The sequence below is a fragment of the Artemia sp. Qi Xiang Cuo genome, chromosome 9, assembly GCF_049724085.1.
Source record: "Artemia sp. Qi Xiang Cuo chromosome 9, ASM4972408v1, whole genome shotgun sequence".
NCBI classification, from domain to species: domain Eukaryota; kingdom Metazoa; phylum Arthropoda; class Branchiopoda; order Anostraca; family Artemiidae; genus Artemia; species Artemia sp. Qi Xiang Cuo.
In genome coordinates, this window is record NC_142802.1 from 29,975,170 (window position 1) to 29,999,557 (window position 24,388).

The 24,388-nt window shown below is 34.9% G+C and overlaps 1 protein-coding gene across 5 annotated transcripts in view; it reads right to left on the bottom strand.

Moving 5' to 3' along the window:
* The window catches only part of LOC148948546 (aryl hydrocarbon receptor nuclear translocator homolog), a 207,094-nt gene that overhangs the window by 104,311 nt on the left and 78,395 nt on the right, over positions 1 to 24,388 (bottom strand). For 4 of the 5 annotated variants that reach the window (XM_089094455.1, XM_089094454.1, XM_089094453.1 and 1 more), the window contains one exon: positions 18,684 to 18,850. In XM_089094455.1, coding sequence (XP_088950581.1) covers positions 18,684 to 18,850 — 167 coding nt within the window. The remainder of the gene's footprint in view (positions 1 to 18,683; positions 18,851 to 24,388) is intronic. The other variant, XM_089094452.1, reaches the window with a different exon arrangement.

Sequence of the window (24,388 nt, forward strand, 5' to 3'; positions counted from 1 at the left end):
ATAAAAGGCATACAAATAAAGAACTAAACAGAAGGTTTACACAAGAACATATTCTTTTTATAAAAGAGTTCGTATAAACTTTTGTACAATTTTCAATAATGAGTTCTTTACATAAAAAACACACATATCACAGTTTGGACTTGCTTAACTTTAAAAAAAGAATTATTAATTCACAATTGAGCGACTTACTTGCGATAAGGCTAAAAAGTTAAAAATCGGTTATACCGTAAAATAACAAACGGGTACATCGTTTGCTAAAAAGATAGAAAACTAACCAAAAAAAACAAACAAACAAACAAAGCCTTTAAAATAATCTGAAACTAGAAAAAAAATACATGGTTGTTCCCTGAATGGTTTATCTGGTCATTGTTGGAAAAATACAACAAATAAAAAAACCGCAACAACATTTATTGTAAATAACTGCAATAACTACAGCAGTAACTTAAAATATTAAATATCTGAAAGGATTTTCGACTAAATTAAACGCAACTTTCTTTCATCAATCCTTGTCGCTACGGCAATGACTTTAGCTAGAAAAACAACTTTGCTAAGAAGAAACTTTAAATAAAAACATTTTAATTTTCAATCGTCTTGCACTGTTACTCAATGAACATGGGTCATTTTCAATTAATAGATTATTAATTTATTAAATTAATTAATGTATCAATTAAAATATTATCAATATAAACCAATTTGTTACTCAATATATCAATTAATATATTATGAATAATTAATCATAAGATTATTAATTATCTAATAATTAAATTATAGAATAAAAATTGAAGTGACTGAAAAAAAAAATTATTTCCAAAGAAAACCCAGCCATTATCTGATGGCATGTTTCCATACTTTGCATGTCAGGATAACACAAAAAAAACAATTCAAGCTCTTTTCTTCCGGCAAACGAGGAATCATCCAATCCTTTATCAGAATTAAAAATCATAACTCTGGGCTAGCTAATAATATGGCTCCTACTGTCAGAACTATTGAAAAACCAATCCCACCCTCTTTTTCTTCAAGGAGGAAATTCTATGCTTCTTGGTCAAGAAAGCCATCGCGTGCTTCCGACTTGAAACCGACTATCTTCTGAGCAATCAGACAAAAAGAGTCGATTCCGTCGCTAATAAAAAGATCTTTGAAGAGGGAAAAGATTGAGCGTCAACCGCATAAAAGACAACACAATTACTGCGACTGTCACTCAAAGGCATGACAGGTCCCCGGATGTTATATAATAGTAATAATGGGAAAACAGTCTCTGGTCCAGAACGAATCAGCCATTTGTCTATTATATATAAGACAAGGTGAAAGAATCTTAGGCTTTGTTATGGGCAGTGTTTGGGTGAATTGGTGATGTCAGTATGCCGAACCAACGAACAGATTTTTCTTTTAATTTTCACTCGGTTATTTTTGACGTTGGGACTCCAATCTCTGTTTTCATGTTCTATTGTAACATCACCTACTGTTTGATTCGACGCATAAAGAGAGTCTGTGACCGCCCCCTCCCCATCCCCTCAACGCCGTTTTTTGTTTTATATCTCAGTAAAAAATTCTCTTGTAATCTTAACGCATAAAGTAGTTTCTGAAGATATGAGAAAGAGTGTAATTCGTATCTTATAGTAGAATAATTGAAGATACGTATCTTTTTGCCGAAAACTGAGATAAGACTTTAATTCAAGACATCCTTTGAAGAAAAGAAAAATGTTATAAGGCTTAAAATTAATTTTATTTGAAGAGAACAAAAAGAAACATTTTTATAAGGTACCTACAAATGTGTTTATTTAAACAAACTAATATTATAAGAAGTAAGAGCATGGCAGGATTCTTTCAACAGAATGGCGAAAAAAGATATGAACGTTTCAAGAGGCTCACAGGTATGTCAACAAAGATGAACCACATGAAATTATCAAGAAAACTGAAAGAAATGTCAGATTTTTAAACTGATGGATAGATTTAGCAGCCTAATAGCGGGGAGTACCACACCGCATGGCGGTAGGACAAAACAGAATTGGAGGCACAAATCCATGTACACCAACGACATACATGTTGGCTTTTCCTTGCCTTGAGGAGATCGGGTAAATACAACGCACGTGATTAGCCAGTTATGGTAAACACAACTTGTATGAATACTGAAAAAGTATGTATGAACTATGAATACTGAAGAAGTAAAGCCACTTTTTCTGTTCGTCAACGTAAACAGTAAGGAGGCTCATAAACAAAAGCCCTCGATGGAAGCCAATGTGGTGTATCCCTCAAATATTATGCATCCAACTCAAATAATATAGTAAATAAATGGTGACCCATGGATTTCGATGATACCACAGGTCATTAGTTTGATATTATGAAATTGCGCAGAAACTGACCTGACTCCAAAAAGCACTCAATAATTCATTCAACAGATATTAATAACCTTAATTATAGATCCCATAATCTGGCCACCTAACAGCTAAGGCCGTACTTGTCCGACAAAACACCAAAGCCCTTAATTCTGCTTTTGTGCTCAGACCTTCGTTTTCAGGTATAAATACAAAAACGTTGAAAATCAGCTTTAATGTTCCTAGACAATCAATTACAAGAGTAATTAAGTTAGTCTATCCTTCCATCAAAATGGGAAGACTTCGGCTCCTTAATTCTAGGGCCAAAGAAAAACAAGGATGAGAAAGGGGGCGGTAAGGAATGACCGAGTACCAACACATGTTTTTAAGCAAGTCCACGTTTTCTCTTTTTTACTAGAGAAGTAACAAGTCTGACGACGGAAAAATTAAGACAGTCGTACTTGTGTATTATTCAGTACACACTCGAAAAGTGAAGTTAGACTAATCATAATGAAATATACTAAAATAACCTAACCCAACTAAAATACCATCTCTATATTAGATATTTAATAAAAAATATACCTAAAAAGTAAATTTCAACTGAGCCTAAGCTAATTTTCTTCAAATACTGACAGGCATAAACCTGTTAGTATTTATCAGTACACAAGTAGATTTCTTAGGTAGTGAACAAGACACGAGTACCAAGACAGTCTTCATTACATGACAAAAAAGAAAAAGAAAAAAAAACAGTGACCGATGACACATTTTCTCTCAAAAGAAAGTAACTTTCGGTAAAGCACCATCTACGAATTTCCCGTCTGGGTAAACTATCCATTTCTTCATTGACAACAGACTAAGCTCAGTAACTACTTATCAAAATGTCATAAAAAGAATAAACAAGAAACGCTCCACTATTGATAAAAAGTTCAGATTCTCAGCTAATTTACTATTTCATAGACAATTTTCTTCGTGTTTTCATATCTATTTTCACGTTGTCATGGCAGCGGAGTGCCTGCAGCCCTTCTTCAAGTAAAAGAATATTTTTGCGGAAGTACGCAAAACTTTGATGAATGGTAGATTCGGCATCATATTTCAAAAACACGCAATAAACTACTTGATGGTTGATGGATCCCCTAAAAACCAGCAAAATGTATTGATGAAAAGAACATAATGTGCTCAGTACACATCTATACATTCACAAACAGTCTCTCACAGAAAAAGAATTCCTAATATACGACAAAATTTTAAAGATCTAAAAATTCAATTTTTGGAAAAATATACTCACATTTTCGATCAATTTTTATTTTGAGCAAGAAACAAATGGCCTTTTGGTTATAATAGCTCCTTGTGTTTACACATACATATTCATTGAGCATCTTTAGGCTTTTATTCTTGATTCCAGAGCATATATCCGATGTGGCCCCAATTTAGCTCCGTCAAGAAATGTGGGCTTATTTTAAAAAATATTGAAGCATACCAAAAGGCCTCTTAAAATCTCAATTAGTCAATGTCAGAAAAAGTTTGAGCTGCAAATTCTTGCTCCGTCTCGCGGGATCCGAGACTTCATTTTGAGTTATTACTACTAGTATCTCCCTGTAAGTTCCTAAGGTCATACCGCAGGACTAACTCCGATTTATACAACCAGAAAACTGCTAGATTCAAATTCACACCGTCTTGATCGGTTCTAGGCGTTAAACCCCTCCCCCTGGCGATTACCATCCGGAAAATACCCCCCCCCCCATGGAAAATAAGGCTTTCGAAATTTGGGAATTTTATTTAAATTTTGTTTTTTCAATTTTCGCTGGGGGAAGGAATTTTGGTTTTTGTGTATTATGCGTTTTTTTTCAGCTTAGCGCAAAACAAGACAAAGACAAGTGACAGAATATATGAGAAATATATATTTTGGGCTTTATATGTGCACATAAGGGGGGGGGGGTAAAGTATTTGGGCATTCTGAAGTCAGAAAACAATTCTTTCTTCATAATATGCAGAATAATTGTACCTTACACATTTTGCATACAGACCCGCCACACTTTACCCCCTAATGTGCAAATCTAGAGCCAGAATCTGTTTCTAAAGTAACGAAGAAACTAACAAAAAAACAGTTCTTTTTTCTCGAGTATTCTACCGGTGTTTTCAATTGTAGCACTCGCAGTAGAACTAATGACAGTTTGGGCTCTCAAGAATCTCCTTCGCGATTGCCAATACTTCTACAAAAAAAGTTCCAAAAAAGGAAAAGGTAAAGAATAAGGCATTGGATTTTACAATCCCTACCGACGGGGCTCATTTCCGTTTCCTGGCCCTTCAGCCAGGAAGCACAATGGAGGGTTGGGGCCAGTCATCCTGTGCTTTCGCACACCCTTCCTGTATATCTTCCCCATATTTCTTCATGTACCCATTAAGAGACGGGTCGACTCTAACTGAGCTTAGAGAGTCACGCCACTTACTCCCATTCCAAACCAAATGACGAGTGACATCAGGACTCGCACTCTTGTCCTAACAAACAAAGGATTCGAAGCCCAGCGAACTCACTCAGCTAGAGAAGGCCTAGCCGAAAGGAACGCAAGAAGAAGAAAAAGGACGCATGAAATAAAACAGATCACGTTTTTTCTCGATAACGGTCTTTATTTCTCCGCGAGGTTGTCTCGATCCCCATAAATTAGTATTTTTCTATATATACCTTACTATAAATCAACAGAAAAAAAACATAATAAACAGCTAAAACCTGCAAGAAAAACATAAAAGGATGAAAAAAGAATTTTTCTCTTTGCTGTTTAATATTTTTTCATAATTTTATATTATATACTTATGTTCTAGTTGTCAATTATTTTAATTGTGTTTGTGCCTTATTATATTAATTTAAAAAAAAAACAAAGTTTTCCCAGGGAAGTAAAGAGCGAAGTTGAAACTTAAAACGGACATAAATTATTACTTCACAGCCTATCTAATATATATCACTAAAACTAGTACAAATAAACCAACTAATTATGCTTCCCTATGTTTCTAGGATTATGGAAAACTAGCGCTTTACTGAAAACACAAAAGTCAAGTGTAAAAAACAAGAATATTGATTTGGGAGTCAAAAGTGAGTACGTAGCCTGACAACAATAAACTAATCTTTAGTTTTTTACAGTCTTACACCAGTTGTGACATCAGTAACTTTCTGTATGCAGAAATATTGGATGGATTTAACAGGTAGATTTTCGTCTCGCCAGTTATAATAACAATAGTGAGTAATACACAATCTTAAATTGTAAGAAATATGTTTAAGTATTACTTGAGATGAAGATCAAATAAGATTCAATATGAACTCTGGAAATCTGGTTATTTCTCTCTGTACAACAGTGAATTTGAAGCTATGATACAAATTCTAAATCCGGTCTATAGTCCTAATACTATCAAGATGGCTTTACTTCTATCTTTTTCACAAACTAATCATGTCATGTCCTTTTCAGAACCAAAACGAGAGCCAGTCATTGAACTGAGCCATTGTGCAGAAGTGATACCAAATTAAACGGAAAAAATACAGCAACAATCCTAAAATACCTTAAAAATTTATTCCGTAAAAAGTTTCCTTAATTGGTTTGTTTTTACTGTGCCAAAAATCCTATGTTATTTTGTGTTTTCAGTAAAGCGCTAGATTCCAATAAGCCTAGAAACATAGGGAAACATAATTAATTGGTTTATTTGTACTATTTTTATTGAAATATGTTACATAGGCTGTGAAGTAATAATTTTTTTTCCGTTTTAAGTTTCAACTTCGCTCTTTACTTCCGCGGAAAACTTTGTTTTATTTTTAATTAATCTTTGCTCGTTTTTTATTAAAATTTGATTTAGAAACAGCGCCATCATGATCTTTTTTTATTTATACGGAATAATTTATGTTCGTTTAAATTTTAATGTCACTCCTTAGTTTCAGTTGAAAACTTATTTTCAATATAATTTCTGATCATCATCGATCTAGGGGAGACAAGATACCTCTAGAAAATACAGCAGAAAGGACTCTAGAAAGGACGTCCCTTCCCCTAAGTTGCCGCTATTAGTAATGGAAAAAAATTTTCGTCGCAGAATGAAGTTTGAAGGTTCAGTTCAAGACTGTTGACCAATCGAGCTTAATATTTGGCAGATTTTCTGTTGACACCTGTTAAATTTTAGTTAATTTGTTTCCGAAATTATATTTTACTTTTAAGGTTATCAGGTGATATATGAAACTTACTAAGAGGGTTTTAAGGAGGAGTATTCACGAGTGGTTCTTATAAAATTTCAGTTAAGTATTATGGACCATAATTATTGCAATGGCACGGTTTTATGCCTAAAACTCTTTTACTTCAGAATTGGCACCAAAAGTGCCGTTTTTAGTGCTATATGGCACTTATGGATAGTAAAATTGATAAAAAAAAAAACACGTAAATTTGAGTAATAGGTTTAAAATGAGCCTTCCTGGGATATGCTTTTAAAAATTTTGTGCATCACATTTGCAAAAATAGTGAATTATCTGAAAAGTAATCATAACAAGGGACAAACCATGATTGAAAAAAAATCCAAGCAGGAATCGAACGCATGATAATCTAATTTGAAGTCCAGCGCTGTACTAACAGAACCCCGCCTCTAATAATCTAATTTAATACATTGGTTTTTGTGTGACTTTAATTGTTATTAAGGGGGCCTGCAGGAGGAATATGCGGAAGATGTTCCAGCAAACGTCCTGTTAAGGGTTTTGGACCATAATTATTACAATGATACCGTTTTATGCTTCCAAGATTTTCAACTTAAGAACTGGCCCCAAAAATGTTGTTTCCAGTGCTATATTTCACTAACGAATGGTAGAATTGATAAAAAGGACGTAGATGTGAGTAAAAGTTTTCAAATGAGCTATTAAACATGACTCTAAAAGGTTCTGGTAACTAGCCCAAGCTTTTCCACTTGAGACATGGTACCAAAAGTGCCGTTTTTAATGTCATTTGAAACTTGTAGATGGTGGAATTTATGGGAAGAACGAAGATATGAGCAATATTTTTTTTTATATGAGCTGCCAAAAATCTACCTACGATGTTCTGGTAATCCGCATGCCCCACCCCTTGAGAAAAGGGATAAAAAGTGCCTTTTATCGTGCCATATGCACTTGCAGATGGCGGTTAATATAAACCATATGCATATGAGAAATAGCTTTTGAATGAGCTCTTAAGCATCTCTCTCTGATGTTCTAGTAGCCCGCTAGGCCTGGGAAAAAGAAGAAAAAACTGTTTTTGTACTGTTTTAACGTTTTTACCTTTTAATTACTATGGACTGTGGTTCGCTCTTTACTTAGCTGCAGCTCATGACAAAGAGTTCATTGCAAATTGTCCCAAGAAACTAGCTAACATTGACATCTGTGAATTCTGATAGATGGTAGAATTTGTAGAAACCTAGTAAATATAAGCAATATCTTTTAATTGAGCCATTAAACGTGTATTTATTTTGGTGTGGTAACCTGCTAACTTTGTAGTAGCTTACTGGTGACCAAACTATTTTTGAACCTTACTAAGGGGCTGGGTGGGTGGAGCACGGGAGGGATTCTTGTAAACCTCCAGTTAAGGGTTTTAGAACATAACTATTACAACAGTACTGGTTTTGTGCTTCAGAGCCTTTCCACTTAAGAAGTGGCACCAAAAGTGTTGTTTTCAGTGCTATATTGCACTTAAGAGTAGAATTAATAAAAAAGCACGTAGATATGAGCAATAGCTTTCGAATGAGCCATGAAACATAACTCTTAAAAGTTCTGCTAACCCAATAGCCCCAGCTTTTCCACTTGAGATATGGCACCAATAGTGCCGTTTTTATTGCCATTTGGAACTTGCAGATGGTGAAATTTATAGGAAGAACGTAGATATGACCAACATCTTTAATATAAGCTATAAAAAAATATCTCTACGATATTCTGGTAGCCTGCCAACGCCACCCCTTGAGAAATGGCACAAAATGTGCCATTTAGTACCATATGGCACTTGCACATGACGGAGTTTACAAAAAGCACGTAGACATAAGAAATAGCTTTTGCATAAACCATTAAGCATCTCTCTATGATGCTCTGGTAAATCCCCTAGGCCTGCTGACAAAAAAAAAAGAAAAAAAAAGGGCGACAGCTCAGTGCTACCAATGCAAAAACTGATTTTCCTTGCTGTTCAAGGAGGGGAACTGTAATTTCCCTGAACAAGGTTTTTGATTATGCTGATTGCAATGGTACACTTTTCATTTTCATCTGACGCCATTTTCGAGCCGTTTCAGGCTTTTTTTCGAAATCAACATAAATTTCTTTTCGGAATAAACTTTTACTTTTAGATTTGTATTGCTTAAAAGTCTTCGCTGTTTTCTATGTCTTCTCAATAGTCTTATTTCATATTTTCCAATATCATTGGCTTCTCTCGGAGCTTCCTTTCATTTCCCATATTGATAAAATAACATTTCCGACCGCATTTTAAATTTCAAGTTAGCCAATATTTGATATTGTTGGGACCACAAAGGTGACTCAACGACTGTCTGTACTCACACTTGCTTGTCTGTTTATTCAAGCACCTATTTTATCACCCTGAAGGTTTTTGATAGAAGGTGATTGTCTTGTATTTTTTATTTTTTTTTATCATTATTTTAATTAATTTAGGATTCTTCTAGGAATATTTATGCAGGTTTTCTTTTTATTAATTTAGGATACCTTTAAGAATGTTTATGCAGTTAATCCTTACGCGTTAGCAAAATTTAAATTTTTCCCATGCGTAGTTATTTTTATCTGAAATGGTTTATATTTTTGTTTATTATGTTAAATAAAGTCAAAAGTCGAAAGGAAGCAGGCCGCAGCCCCTTACATGAGGGTAGCAGAGCGTCTTTCAACGGAAATACACATCCGTGGGATGCAAAAGTTGTGACCTTTTCCAGAAACGTTTCAGTACCATTACATAAACGTTCAAACATTAGTAGGCGTGTACCTCTCAAGACAAATCTGAAACGTCCTACAAAATTCCATAGGCTTATACAGAGCTATTGCCTGGCAGAGCTATTAACCTCCTACTCATTTTCAATTAATCCTTAGTCAAACTAGTTTTAAGATGTCGTCGGCTGGTTAGACATGGGAGGGCAAAGCAATGTGTCGCAGTAGAGATCAACTAATCTCCAACATAGAAAGTTGGTCTTTCCAGCAACTGCTTACATCTTGATAGTTATATACTTTTTGTTGTCAAATTGTCTCATAAAAAGTTTTTCAGCCCATTAAGCTGATCGCTTATGAGTTATTTCTCTATTTCAAAAAAGTGTCTACAAGCCTGGTGTAATATTTAAAAAAAAATGAGTCAATCACACAAAAGCCTTTATCACGTTCTTCAACGCGCAGCTAACTCAAAAACGAGAAGATAGACAGTAGTTACTTTGTTAGCAATTTACGTATCATAAAAGCCTGTGCCTTCTGTTGTTTTCCGAGAGGGCACTGACTTCCTGCCAACTGGTGTACATCTTGGTATGCTAAGTATCGCAAAGTTCCGCCACGCTTGGCACAGTTCCACCCCGCTAGGCAGCCCCCAAAACACTCGCCACACTCCCCAAAACGCTTGACACGGTTCCACCTCGCCTGGCACGAGCCACCTGGTGTAAATGAAATCTGAGACAGAGAGACTATTCGTTGTTTCCTTCCATTTAGTGAAGAAAGCAAGGACCTTTGAATATTTTTGGCCACACAGTTAGCCATGTCGCCTAATAAGCATATTAAACGGTGAATTTTAAGGATTATTTAATATATTTGTATGTAGTAATAACATATACCATCTGAGACAAAGTGCTTAATATTATAAGAAGATAAAAAGGAAAAAGAAAGGATATTTTTAGAATAAAATGTACACCCCCCCCCCCACCTTTTTGATTACCTACTAAACTTCTGCGAAAAGAAATACGAGGGAATTTTTTACCTGTCCCTAAAATGTGAAGAGTAACATTAAAATGTAAATCGTGAAAGTCAACCGGCTATTGCATACTTTTGTAGTATCTCACCCTCCCCCACCTGAAATGAGATGGGTTCCCTATGCAAAGCAATCCTAGCTATGCCTATTGGATGTGATATTTTTTAGGGGTCCAGTTCACCCCTTAATAGGAGGCAATGTAAAAATTTCAATTTTCATGGTTCCTAATCTATTTTGCATCGGGTATCAACTTTCCTGCTTGAATAGTTTATCTACAAATTCACGGTAAAGATAAAAAAAAAAAAAGCCGCACTCTTGATTTGAAATATATAGGCACCCAATCTCCCTCCACGCGCGAGGGTCGGAAGACCGTTCTTCCAATAGTAGTTTCATAAAAAAGAAAACCTCTGCTAGTAGTTTCATAAAAAAAAACTCTGTTAGTAGTTTCACAAAAAAGAAAACCTCTGCTAGTAGTTTCATCAAAAAGAAAACCTCTGCTAAGATCTGATACATACTTGGCGTCTCGTGTATCCTTCAGGGAATATTTACAATACCTTTTCGGTCTTCCTATTTTTACTAGTAATTAACAGAGTAATAAATTTTGAACCATATACTATTGCTGCAATTGGCTAAAATTGGGTTATTTAGTTTCGAATTGCACTTTCTGTTCAATATAGCTTCAATTACCCTCGTATATTCATACCAAATAAAACTATGTAAATTCCAAGAATTGCAAGTACTGCATAATAAAACGAAAAAACAGATTTGTATTAGTCTCTTCAACGGGCGTTACGACTATCTCAGAACAATGAAGTGAAAGTACTAAACACAGCAACAACACTGTCATCCCTTATGGGGTCTAAGGTCTTAGCGTTTTCTAACAAAGCCTCATGGGTAGCTTAGTCTTCGTTTACCACATAAAAATGAAGTTAAAGATGAGACAACATGTCAAAATAATAGATAATGATGCTAAACTTCAGTTAAACCGTAACATAATAGGTTTTATTAAAAAAAAAAAAAAAAAGATCTGCTTTGTTCTTTAACAATACACGAAACGAGGAATTGCACAGAAGATTGAACTATATTTTGAAGAGGGGGCCAATACTGTAGAAAAAAATTATTAGATACAATTTCGAAGTAAATCTTCCCCTTCAATTTCCAAATGTTTAAATTTTCAAGCCCACTGACACTGGTTTAAATAAACCATGTCTACTTTAAAATGATTCATATCTGCTTAAAAGTGTTTAAACGTTCGAATAATGTATAGTTTCTCCATCGTATAAAAACCATTAATTTGTTTTATATACAAGCTACCAATGATAGACGTAGCAAGAGAGGCAGATACAAAAGGACTAGCATTCCAAAATAGCCCCCCCCCCAAAAAAAAAAGAAGAAGAAAGAAATACACTGCAAGAAGATGTGTTGTATTATTCAACAGCTTTAAACTAAAACTTTTTGCTATGGGGCCCATTTCGACTCTAGGTGGCTCTGGATATATTGACACTTACACAGTCCCACCTAATAAAAGCACACTATTCGAATTTCATATTGTGCTAGCATATCCCAGTTCCTCCGGAAAATTCCTCCCAAAGAAAATTCCCAGCGGACAATCCCCCCCCTCCCGAAGACAATGCCCCTCCGGAAAATTTTCCCCATATGAGAAAAATTTGCGTGCCAAAGAAAACGTATGACAAATATTCCGAAACAGCAATTTCGGAATATTCTTCCGGTATTCCAAAATATAGGCATAACATCTGATGTAGAATATTCGATAGCTTTAATTTTTTTCAGAACCCAAGAAAATTTCAGATGAAATAATAACCTCTTTCAAATAAGCAAGTAAATTGAATTCTTTAACCTTTATCTCACCATGCTCAACCGCGCGCCCAAAAAACACAAAAGAAGAAATAAAAAAAAAATAAATAAAATAAGTCCTATATGTATTTTGGAGTGTAGGTAGAATATTCCTGAACCCCCTCTTTTCTTCACTATTTTTATTGATCTTAATTTCTCTTTTGCTTCGAATGTTGTTCGAATTCTTTCAGAATGACCCCTGAATCACAAGGCCGTTTAATTAGAATAAATAGCTGTTTTGAAAGTACTAAAAAACTTTACTGTAAAGAACAAGGTACTAAAGAGGGGGCGAACACCCTAATAAACGTAATAATTTCTGTTCGTTTTAAGTTTTAATGTTGCTCTTTCCTTTAAGTAGAAAAAACTTGCTTTTTTTATTTAATTTCTGAGCGTTTTTAAATAATGCTGGGAAATCCGGCGCCCCCTTCATGGAGAATTCTCTTCCTCCATGGAAAGGTCATCCCGTAACCTACTCCGTAGGTTACGAAGTCTGTAGGCTCCCCAGTAACCAATACTATATGTAAACAATGGCCTAAGTTCATAACTTGCAGCCCTTTCCCCGGGGACCATGGGGAATTAAGTCATCCTAAAGGACATAGTTATTCGATTTGCCGACTATGCTGAACAAAATGTATATCTCAAAATTTTGATCCGGTGACTTTGGGAAAAAATTAGCGTTTGAAGGGGCCCAGTTGCCCTCCATTTTTTTGTCACTTAAAAAGGGGCACTAGAACTTTTAATTTACGTTCGAATGAGCCTTCTCGCGATATTCTAGGACAACTGGGTCGATACGATCACCTCTGGGGAAAAAAAACAACAAAAAACACACATCCGTTATCTTTCTTCTAGCAAAAAAATACAAAATTCCATATTTTTGCAGATAGAAGGTTGCAACCTCTACAGTAGGGTTAGGGTTCTCTGATACGCTGAATCTGATGGCGTGATTTTCGTTAAGATTCCACGACTTTCAGGGGATGTATTTTTTGTTCTCAGGTTCGTAACTTTTGATGAGTAAGATTAAACGTGATGAAACTATATTTGAAATTAGCATAAAAATCTGATTCTTATGATGTAGCCTATCTATTGGTATCAAAATTCTGTTTTTTAGAGTTTCAGTTACTATTGAGCTGGGTAGCTCCTTACTTACAGTTTGTCACCACAAATTGTTTGATTTCAAATATATAAGTTTCACTAAGTTTAGTCTCACCCATCAAAGACTACGAGCCTGAGAAAATTTTCCTGATTTTCAAAAAAGGGAGAAAACACCCCCTAAAAGTCATATAATCTTAATGAAAATCACACAATCAAAGTCAGCGTATCAGAGAACCCTACTGTAGTGGTTTCAAGCTCCTATCTGCAAAGACGTGGAATTTTGTATTTTTATCAGAAAATCACGGACTTAATTATAATCAAGTAGTTGTGGGCATTAAACCATGGTTAATTGTAGAAAAAGCCAACATAGATAATCCGAGTGAGTGAGAGGCAAATCTTGCATGTATAGTATTTGTTATTGGGAAGTATGCATATTTTTTTTTGGGGGGGGAAGGATTTTCTGCAGGGAGATTTTCCAAGGGGAGAATTTTCCATGGGGAGGCAAGTTTCCAGGGAGTGATTTTTTCAGGGGAAATTTTACACTGAAGGAATTTGCCAGAATTCCTATACGAAATTCTTATATTTTGCTTTCTCATTGCCGACTCAATTTTGCGCGTGGAGATATTAAGGGCAATTATCCAGGGTAAATTTTCGGCAGGATTGAATTGTCTAAGAGACAATTGTGGGAAGGAGGGATTTTTCCGTGGAAGTGGAGCCAGACTTCCTGGCATTATTTATAAAAACGATTGGAAATTAAATTTTTAAAAACAGTTTTTTGACTGAAAGTAAGGAGTGACATTAAAACTTAAAACGAACAAAAATTGTTACGCATATGAGAGGGGTTGCTCCTCCTTAACACCTTGCTCTTTACGCTAAAGTTTGCATTTTGTACCAATTTTTTAAGAACGACTCCTGAAACAAAACGGTCATTTAATTATAACAATAAGAAGCTTTATTAAAAGTACTAAAACATTTCAGCGTAAAGAGCCAGGGGTTGAAGAGGAGGAAACCCCCTCAATATAGATAATAATTTCTACTCGTTTTAAGTTTTGATGTTACTCCTTACTTTCAGTTAAAAAAAAAACTTGTTTTCTTATTTAATCCAAGAAGAATCCACTTGAAACGCAGCGGGGAGAAAGAGCGGTTCTTTGGGCTCTGTTCCTCCTAAAGTGTACACTTGAGATTTTTTCACTTTTCCTGCACTTCTTTTTATGCATACAATTTGTACTCCTCACTCCGAAACTCCTACGATCGTAACTAGCTTGAACAAATAGAAGACCATTTTTTTTATTAAAAAAAATCAAAGAGAAAAATTCTTCATCAATCTCTAAAAATTTCTTTTATCAGAATAGAAAGACAGCCTAATGTTTTTGTATATAAAAAAGTAAAATCCTCCCCTAATCTGGCAAACAATATTTCCAATTTGCTGGAATGAATCCGCTGAGTTAAAATTTAACTGTTAAAAGACTTTAAAAAAAACGAAAAAAGAAAAGGAAAAAAGAGAAAAAAACTGATAGCAGCATAAAAGAGAAACTTTGGGTTTGGTTCGAAAATCATGTCTTTCCTTGTAGATCCAACAGAAACTGAATTACGATTCATTATTTTCGTTTTAATTAAGATTAAAATTAACTTGCTGTTTGGTTCAAATCAAATTAGATAATATAAAAAATATTGGACGAAAGCTTCCGTATTAAACAGGATAAGTCAATGTTTTTTTTTATATTTTCATCAAGGACCTGACACATCAATATAGAAGAAATCAAATATTCTTCAGTGCATGCGCGAACTCAGCTCTAACTCAAGCATTGGCGGAAATAGTTTTGCAGTTGTCGAAGGGCTCTGAAAAATCTAATGTTCCGTCATTAGTGGACACAGTGGTAGAATAAATTGGCCTGATTTTATTGATGGAAAACTGGTCTTACAGAATTATAGCTAAAAGCCCGCAATTGAAATTATGTATCATCGAGATACATATGTATCATGTTGTCTTCCAATATCTCGGAAGACAACAATGAGGAGGGCCGGAACTATTGAACCTTTCACTGTATAGATCTATGGCTCATACATAAGGAAGGCGTTTTCCAAGCACCTGTTTCCGCCAGACTGCTTCCCATTGGTAAGACTTGCATAATTTTTGGAATAATATTTCATTGACCTTACATTGTTTCTTACAATCAAGGTTGGCTTAGAACCTCCTTCACCCAGACCACAGGACTTGCCAATGTCGTTCCGAAGACTTCAGCCCGATGAAAACCCAAACTTGAATTTAACGGAAAACTAGTCATGACAATGAACAGTAAATAAAGAGCGAGCCTTGTCAATAGACACCGAAACTCTAAAAAATAAAATTTAATAACAATTTACAAATTAACAAATCAGCTTTTATGATGATTTTAGAACAACATGAGGCTCATTCAAATGAAAACTCCAAGTAATTCTTTTTCCAAGTTACAGAAGAGATAACACCACAGCGAAATGCCGATTTCTGTCATTTTTGCTGCAAAACCAGAGTTTTGACCCGCATAGGGACAAACATGCTATCGATAAAAAATTATGAGTTACCTAATCAGTTTGGAACTATCGAAAGAGTGTTTATACAACATACTAATTTAAGAGGCATTAAGCAACTTGGTTGAGAATAAATCCTTAAATATAGGCATTCAACAAAAATAAACAGTTGATGCTGTTTATATACTTATGCCAATGGAAAGAAAGTGGACGTTGTATTTTTTGGAGGGGGAGGGGATTCAATCTTTCAAACCTTCCATAGGAGGTGCTCCAGATCAAGATGGAGAAAGGGCATTTACACTCTAGCCTTCTTCATTTGGACTAAGCTTGCAATATAGACACGTTTTCTTAAAAAAAAGGTAGTTCAGGTTTATTATAAAGTGATAAGTAAAATACGACATTAAAACTTAAAACCAACATAAGCAATGTTACACCTGAGGAGCTGTCATTCTGGTCAATTCTCCTCCCCACCCCACCCACCCCTATTTAGATTTTTCATTATAGCACTTTGGTAATAAATCCTCTAATACAAGACTAATGTAATGAAAAGTTTTACTCTCTTGTTAAACTTTTACATGGTTTCAGGAGAGAACTATTCAAACAAGTGTAATGAGGAGGACAAGAAGCGTGTGTGGATGGGGATGATAAAATTTTGAAGTCCCTCTTTATCATTCAATTGAAAAAAAAAACTTGCTGCTTTCGTTTCAAAACCAAAACCGACTATGATGTATTTTCACAAAAAGCAATATGATGAGGGATAGTAAACTTGAACAAAATGTTCCTGGGACTTAATTTCAACAGTAGGTCCATTTCTTGAAAATTGAATTGACCATGGACAGCTGCATTGTAACTTCTTAATAAGTTGCTGTAGTTTGCTATTGCCCTTCTTCTCCAGATTAGATCCTTTTCAATATTGAACCGCTTCATACGCCTCAAATAGCTTTCTTCTTCTTTTTTCTTTAAACACAAGAAAATTTTATTGCAAAAAAAAAGAACAGTAAAGGCCACCCCCCAAAATTGCCAACTCAAAAGCCCTGTTTCCTGCAAATTCTTCAACTGAATAATGGGGGGAAATTTCAGGCGTCCAGAAAACATCAATCTATTCTTGTTTATCCAACACACTAAATGCAAGGTTTGACTATTTTCTCTTTCTCTGAATAAAGTCCAAGGATAGAAGTGCTAGCTAATTATTGTGGGACCACTGAACTAATTTCTGTTGATTCGACTGCTTTCTAGAAATAATAGAGGAGTTGCTAGGATACCATGATGGACAAATACGTATCAGAAAGCCCTCCTTTCATTGACTTGTAAAGAAACTTCAAACATAAAATTATATGGGCTGTGTCACCTACCTAGAGCCAAACAGCGGGGGAATGGGTCCAATAAGTGGCCCGTTGAGCTATGTTGCAGGCCCCATTTTAACACAAGTTCTTGACTTCTTAACGAAGCGAGAGCTAATTCCGTGGGAACAGGGTTACCCTTTCCCCGTGTGTACTACTGTGATTTCATATGTATAAACCAATAAATGGTACGACACTCCTCCGAAAAATTTTATTTCAAGGGCTTTGTTAAAAAGAGTGCATGGAACCGAGTCCGTTAATTTTGAATTGAAGTTATCAAGTATTTTGCAATAGGTTGCATAGGTTGCATCATATACCAATTGTAGCAAATTTAATATGCGCTCGACAAGAAGGGGAGAAGGCGTCTTAAAGTGGGGGATCATTCCTGTCTCCAGAGGGATGGAAGAATGGACAGAGGAGACCTAGGAGAATCAAGTTGCATGTCCAATCTTTTGCTTTTACATACCTTGGAAAACTAGGATATAAAGCTCTCGTGGAACTCAACTTCGGTATATGAAAGCTTGAGTCTTTTTAAAACCTTTACACACTGCCATTTTACATAGCAGCATCCGAAATGCCTCAAATTCATGCCAGTCTATAACTAAATCAATAAAAATGCGCACTAAAATACATTTCAACCTAGAAAAAAAAATTACTTTTCCGAATATAGAATGCGTGCATGCGGCAGCCGTGCCGATATGGTCTAACCCAAAACCTGTTATCCCGTCAGTGACGTTATATTTTTGAGCACATTTCAACAGCATACAAACGTCATACTTACCTCAGTAGTGGTTGTATCATTTCTCGTGTCTATGATGCAGGCAATACTATACAAGAAACATGATTGACAAGAAAACTATATGATTGACGTCATATTTTTAAGCACAATTCCGGAGAATAAATTACATTATTTCCGCTTCCCCTCCCCCCAGGAGTGAACGTATCATTTTTATATCTTTGACGCATGCAACATAACACAAGGAACATAGCTAAGTATAAAATACCCAGGTAAATTGGTCTATTTACAAAAGGTGTTTTAAGCAGTTTCATAATGCCTAGAGGACAAATGAACAACCTAGACCATCAAATGTGACAAGACCAATCCGGGCAGCTAAGGTAAAGTGTATTGAAAAACTGTTTACAGTAATGATAAACAAAAATAAAGAACAAAAAAAAATGTACAGTTAGAATACTTTCTTCAGCGATAATTTCAACGAGTCAAAACAAAAGTGAAGAACAAAGAAACATCCAGCTCGAAGATAGGTGGCAGCAAGAATGAAAAGGAATAAAAAACGAAAGTGAAGAACAAAGAAATATGCGGTTAAAAATAAACCGCAGCGAAAACAAAGAATATGCCTTCAGAAGATAAGCGGCAGCGAGAATTACAACAGATAACGAGAAAGGGAGTATCAGGACGTGTCAAATATGTTAACTCAAAAATGTTAAGTCAAGCAACAAAGGTGCTGATTTTTGGACAATGCTCTGAATTTTATTACAGAAATAGATAATGAAGAATGACGCTGTTTAAATACCTTCATCAAAAGCACACATTTTTTTTTTTAAGTTAACACTTGATTAAAGCGACAAATTTTGTTAAAAACAGCTAGATAAAAGAAATTGGATGTTGATTAAAACAAAAAAGGGAGGTCAAAGCCTACCAGTCATGCCTCTTAATCCTTTCATATGCGCGACAGCCATTCTTAAAATTGTCAATTTGTCTGGCTTTCTGGCTAGCGCACTGCAGGTTGGTACCATATCTGACAACTCTGTTATATAGGCTGTCATTTTATTCCGTCTTCTTCGTTCTATCTCACAATGGTTTTCTCTGAAAAAAAAACAAAAAACAAGAGGATTTATGCTAATTTCAAATATACAAGTGTCATTAAGTTTAGTCTTACCCAGTAACGGCTAGAGCCTGAGAAAATTTGCCTGATTTTTGAAAAAAGGAGAATCACCCCCTAAAAGTCATAGAATATTAATGAAACCACACCATCTTCGGCGTATCAGAAAAACCTACTGCAGAGGTTTCGAGCTCCTATCTGTAAAAATGTGGATGTTTTTTAATCCAGGGGTGATTGTATCGACTCGACGGTCCTAGAATATCGTAAGAGGGCTCATTCGAACGGTAATTAGAAGTTCTAGTGCTTTTTTTAAGTGACCAAAAAGACTGGAGGGCAACTAGGCCCCCTCTCCCTGCCCCTGTTTCCCCAAAATTGTCCCATCAAAATTTTGAGATAGCCATTTTGTTCATCATATTTGAAGGGCCCAATTGCGATGCCATTGAAAGTAACATGACCCCCCTCTCCACAGCCCCAGGGGAAAGGTCTTTAAGTTGTAAAATGTGTCCATTGTTTACGCATATTATTTGTTATTGGGAAGCATACATACATTTTAGGCTGGAGGTTTTCCATAGGAGAACTTTACATGGGGAGAGAATTTTCCAGGGAGTGAGCTTATCAGGGAAAATTATACACTGGGGGAATTTGCCAGAATTCTTATACAAAATTCTTTTTATATGTATTACTTTCTCTTTCCGGTCTTAATTTTACGCGTGGAGTTGTTAAGGTTATTTGTCATGGGTAATTTTTTTTTACTGGAATTGAATTTTCGTGAGGAGGGTATTTCTCCGTGGAGGTGTGGCCAGATTTCCTGGGATTATTTAAAAACGATCAGAAATTAGATAAAAAACAAGTTTTTTCCACTGAAAGTAAGGAGCAACAAAAACTTAAAACTAACAATAATTATTACGCATATGAAGGGGGTAGCCTCCCCCTCAACACCTCGCTTTTTATGTTAAAATGAGAATTTTGTCTCAATATTTTAATAACGATCCCTGAGACACAACGGTCTTTTAATTAGAACAATAAGAAGCTTTTTTAAAAGTACTAAAAAATTTTAGCGTAAAGAGTGAGGTGTTGAGGAGGAGGAAACCCCCTCTATATACGTAATAATTTCTGTTCCCTTTAAATTTTAATGTTGTTCCTTACTTTTAGTTGAAACACTTGTTTTTATTTTATTTAATATTTACAGAAGTGAAATCCTGACTGGAAAAATGAATTGCATTTTAAAGACCAGAAAATTATATGGAACCTATTTTGTGATATAAATAGAAAACAGCCCAACTGATGGAAGATCAGTGATAAAACTACTGGAGAGCATAGTTCAGTTAAGAGTAGCTTTGGAAGAATGAAGGTAGGGAGTGCTTGGTTCTAAATTCATAACTTAAGATACTTAAGATGCACGAATAGCATGGACTAACTCCACAAATCATATAACAGGAACCGTATAGGTTAAAAAATATTTCGATCGCATCTTATTTATTATATTTGATCTCAGTTGATAGATGCTTTCGCTTAAAAAGGAGCTATTCCAGTTACGAATGAGGTTTGTAGCCAGAACATCTTTGATTCACATGAAAAACTAAAAGAAAAAGTGTAGATCACAATCAAAAGGCAGCATGTACGACTTGAATCAATTCTATTTCCTTTTGTATTTGTGGCCAAAGCTGTCTTAATTTTTAAATAAAAACCGGCATTACCTTAAGTAAAACAAACAAAAGTTCAGGAATCTTAAAATCAAGAAATCCCACCTAGTTTAAGACAGAAAGAAATTTTAAAATGAATACAACTTGGATTTGATTATATGGCACCAAGATATCAGAAAACACTGCTTTAACAATCTCTTTTCAAAGCCCTAGCGAACGTCATAATGATGTAAAAAAAATTGTCTCTTTTCCGTCAGGTTGTAGCAATAAAGGTCAAATGAGAGGTCAAAAAATAAAGTTCCCAAAATTATTCTATGTGCTTCTTAAGAAATACCTAATTTGATCCCTTTTGAACTTATTGCAATTTAGGGAATATATCCAATATACTTATGTATTCACTTGTCATAGAGATGGCAGGACAGTTCAAATACTTTGAAGTTCGGGGCTACTCATATTAGCTTTAAAACGATACTTATCTTCAAAAAAAAACGTTCGAGTTATTCTGGCTTTTCATTGAAGTTTTTCATGATTTTATTTAATTATGGAAAATTCTTTGGATCGAGAGGTTCATTCTACTAAGTGTATCAGCCAAAGATCAAGAAAATTGTCAAAAAGAAACTGCTCGTTTTCGACACATTGTGCGGAAAAGGGATACGGCAATTGAGCTGGGGAGCGGACTTACAGAACCAAAACTCATCCTCAGACGATTCTCGTATAGTAAACGAATAATAACTATCACAGAAAATTTTTATTCAGCTTACTGCAAAAGTTTATTTGAATTTATTCACAGAAAAATTTCCCGTAGGAAAAACGAACAACTACCTCAATAAAGTACTTCTACTCCAAATATCCAAATAGAAGATATAGCTCAATAAATGCAGTAAATACAATTGCAACGAACATATTGAGCTATATATGCTGTTCTGACTGCGGGTGAGATTTGAAACCCTATAGGGCATAGGTTACAGCAAATAAACGTCAAATGAAAAGTTTATAAAATTGTCTTAAGCAATCTTGGACATTTTGCGGATCGAATTTTGGACGGCTTCCGAAACAAAAGCAAGTATAGTGCCTATTACTTATGACTGCATATAAGATACAAATTAAACGTGTCTAACTACAAAGTAAAGAACAAAAGCACGTTCCACAGCCCATTTCAACATAAATATTTATGCGATATTTAAAGGTAAGCGCTTGGTTATTTTTTTTACACATGCTTAAGACAATTAGACCACCTGCATGGAATTACTTGCCGTTTTGCAATTTCTCAAAGCTGAAACGGTGATTTTGAGCCATAAGAAAAATACAAAAAACATATAATTACTACAGGATATAAATTCAGTTGCAAACTTGACTTAAAAAGCGGAACCTACAAACAGTATCACAAATCAGTATATTTAAATTTAGCTTCCAGACAAATTTTAAAATGATAATTTAAAAAATCTTTTGATATTATTAGCCACCTTTAGTTTTAGCAAATCGTCCTCACTACTTATTCCCAGACAAACCAAACCAGGCAAATTTTTTAGTGCAATAAGTCATTTTTTCGCAATACCTAGTCCCCCTTTTTTCAATCTTTTTTCAATCCTACTCTAGCTTTAAGATAGCAAAATTCGTAGATATCTGAAGTTAAACCGAAGTAACAATATAAGTACTCATCACTTTTTGCACCAATTTTGTCTTTGTAAATTTCTAGTACTTTTGACGATTTAAAGTATACGCTATATAGTTACGATGTATCATTTTAAGTTGTGTAACTATGTTTATTTGAATTTGAGCTGTTTTCAAGTGCAAGCTAAACAAGGACTACACAAGCCTGGCATCTCCATTTACGAAAATATTTTAAGTTTTGTCTACCATTAATACCATTTTAAGTTCTACCAGGACAAACACTTTTGATGGATACAAAGCGTTCAACAAATGTTAATCTAATAGGACCCCTTGATCCTGGTACCACCAGCATGACCTATTAAAAATAAAAAGTATCAAATAATGAATGGCTTTACTATTTATTTATTCTAGTCACCAACTTAGTAAAATATAATGCTGTCAAGACATCCCGTTAGGCATAGTCTACAGGTCTTATACATACTACGCATTTATGATCATCATTTCATTATCCCTATTCAAGACCTAGGGTATTTTAAATTTGTGAGGTAGCTTGGTCCTAAGTACCTGTCCGATTAAAATCCTGCATTAACACATTCTTAGTTTTAATTTTATTAAATTAAAAATTAAAGCATTAACGATTCCTAGTACATAAGCAAAAACACCAGTTTTAATCAATAGTTATCTTTTGATTCATTATATCCATCCCTAAGCCAGCAACAAAAACCAGGAAACAGTGGTCACTGTCATTCAGTGATATACATTTTGGTGTTTGATTCTTTAGACTTTTTATTCTTTAGATTCTTTTGAGACTTTTTGTTTAATTCTTGTTCCTTTGTCATTAGTCAGCAAGACCGCTTTGAAAAGACAAAGATTATATTCCAAGTTTTAGTGCAAAATATCTCAATAGGTGACCTGAGGCCCCTATCTTTACAGCGGCCTGGGAATACGTACTTACCAGTCTGCAGATGGAAATATTCTCTAGATTATAATGAATCAAGTTGCTCCGCAGTTTTAATAACAGCCTAATTCACATGGATTCTATTTCAAAAAGGGGGCACCCTTACAGATTTTCGTAGAGCAAGCTACGATAACAAATTCCCAAAAACTGGATTGATCGAGGCGTGAAATGCCTTCAAAACTATCTAAATAGTGATGGTGAGCAGTTTAAGAATCAACGCTGCCTAAATTTCGGAGCTTTTTTTGTTACTTGTTACTATAAACATAGACTTTTCGACCTCCATATAATGACAAATACTAAAGTTATAGTCCCATTAGAAAAAAAAACAGAAGCCAATCTAGAATACAAATTAAATAAGCGAGCCGGTTCTGAGCCATGCATAATATTTTATTATTATTAATTTTGTTTGTGTGTGCTTGAACTTGCCATAGAAGATTCCGACCTTGTCTTGACCAGAACCAGAAAATTCTACTTTTAAACCAGAATTTTTTTTTTAGAAACTAGTAATGTATATAAATCAATAGTCCAAACAGCTTCCTTTACTATCTCTTAAACAAGAAAACAATATTGGTAACATTTATCGTTGGCACATACAAGGGCGGATCCATGATTTTTTTTTTCGGGGGAGGGGGGTACTAATTTTTGACTTTTTAGGGGGGGGGGTTTACTAATTTTGACTCAGTTTTGGACTAATTTTACTGATTTTTACCTAGGTTTTACTAATTTTCGACTCGTTCAAAAATTTCGGGGGGGGGGGGTTCAAACCTGGTAACCCCCCCCCCCCTGGATACGGCCTTGGGCACATAGTAAATTTGACGATACTAAATTTGGCGACAAATTTCAGCTGCACTTTCAGTGCTTAGCTCCAGATTGCTGTTGACCTTTTCAAAGGTTCGGTGTTTTTTTCGTTTTTGATTTTTTTTTATTGGTGCTGTAATTTTTCCTTTTTATATAACAAACCAAAAAGTCGTAAATCTGAATCGAGAATAAGAAAATTTTCAATTCTAAGAAAAATGAAAAGAAAATTGCATTGTGTTGGAATCTTTGCCAAACGATGAAACGCATATGCATTACCATCTTTGTTAAGAAATTTGTATCGTACTAATAGGATTACCACCTAAATATTTAAAATTGTATCCAGCAAGTTACGGAGGCAGTTTCAGGGGGGCAGAGGGGGTAGCCTACTTGCCCCAGGCGCAGAAATTTTAGGGATGCAAAATTTCAAATAGATTATAATCCAAAGATTATAATCATTTTGTAATTTGAAATTTTATTTTTATTAAAATAAAGTAAAGGGCTCAGTTGAGGAG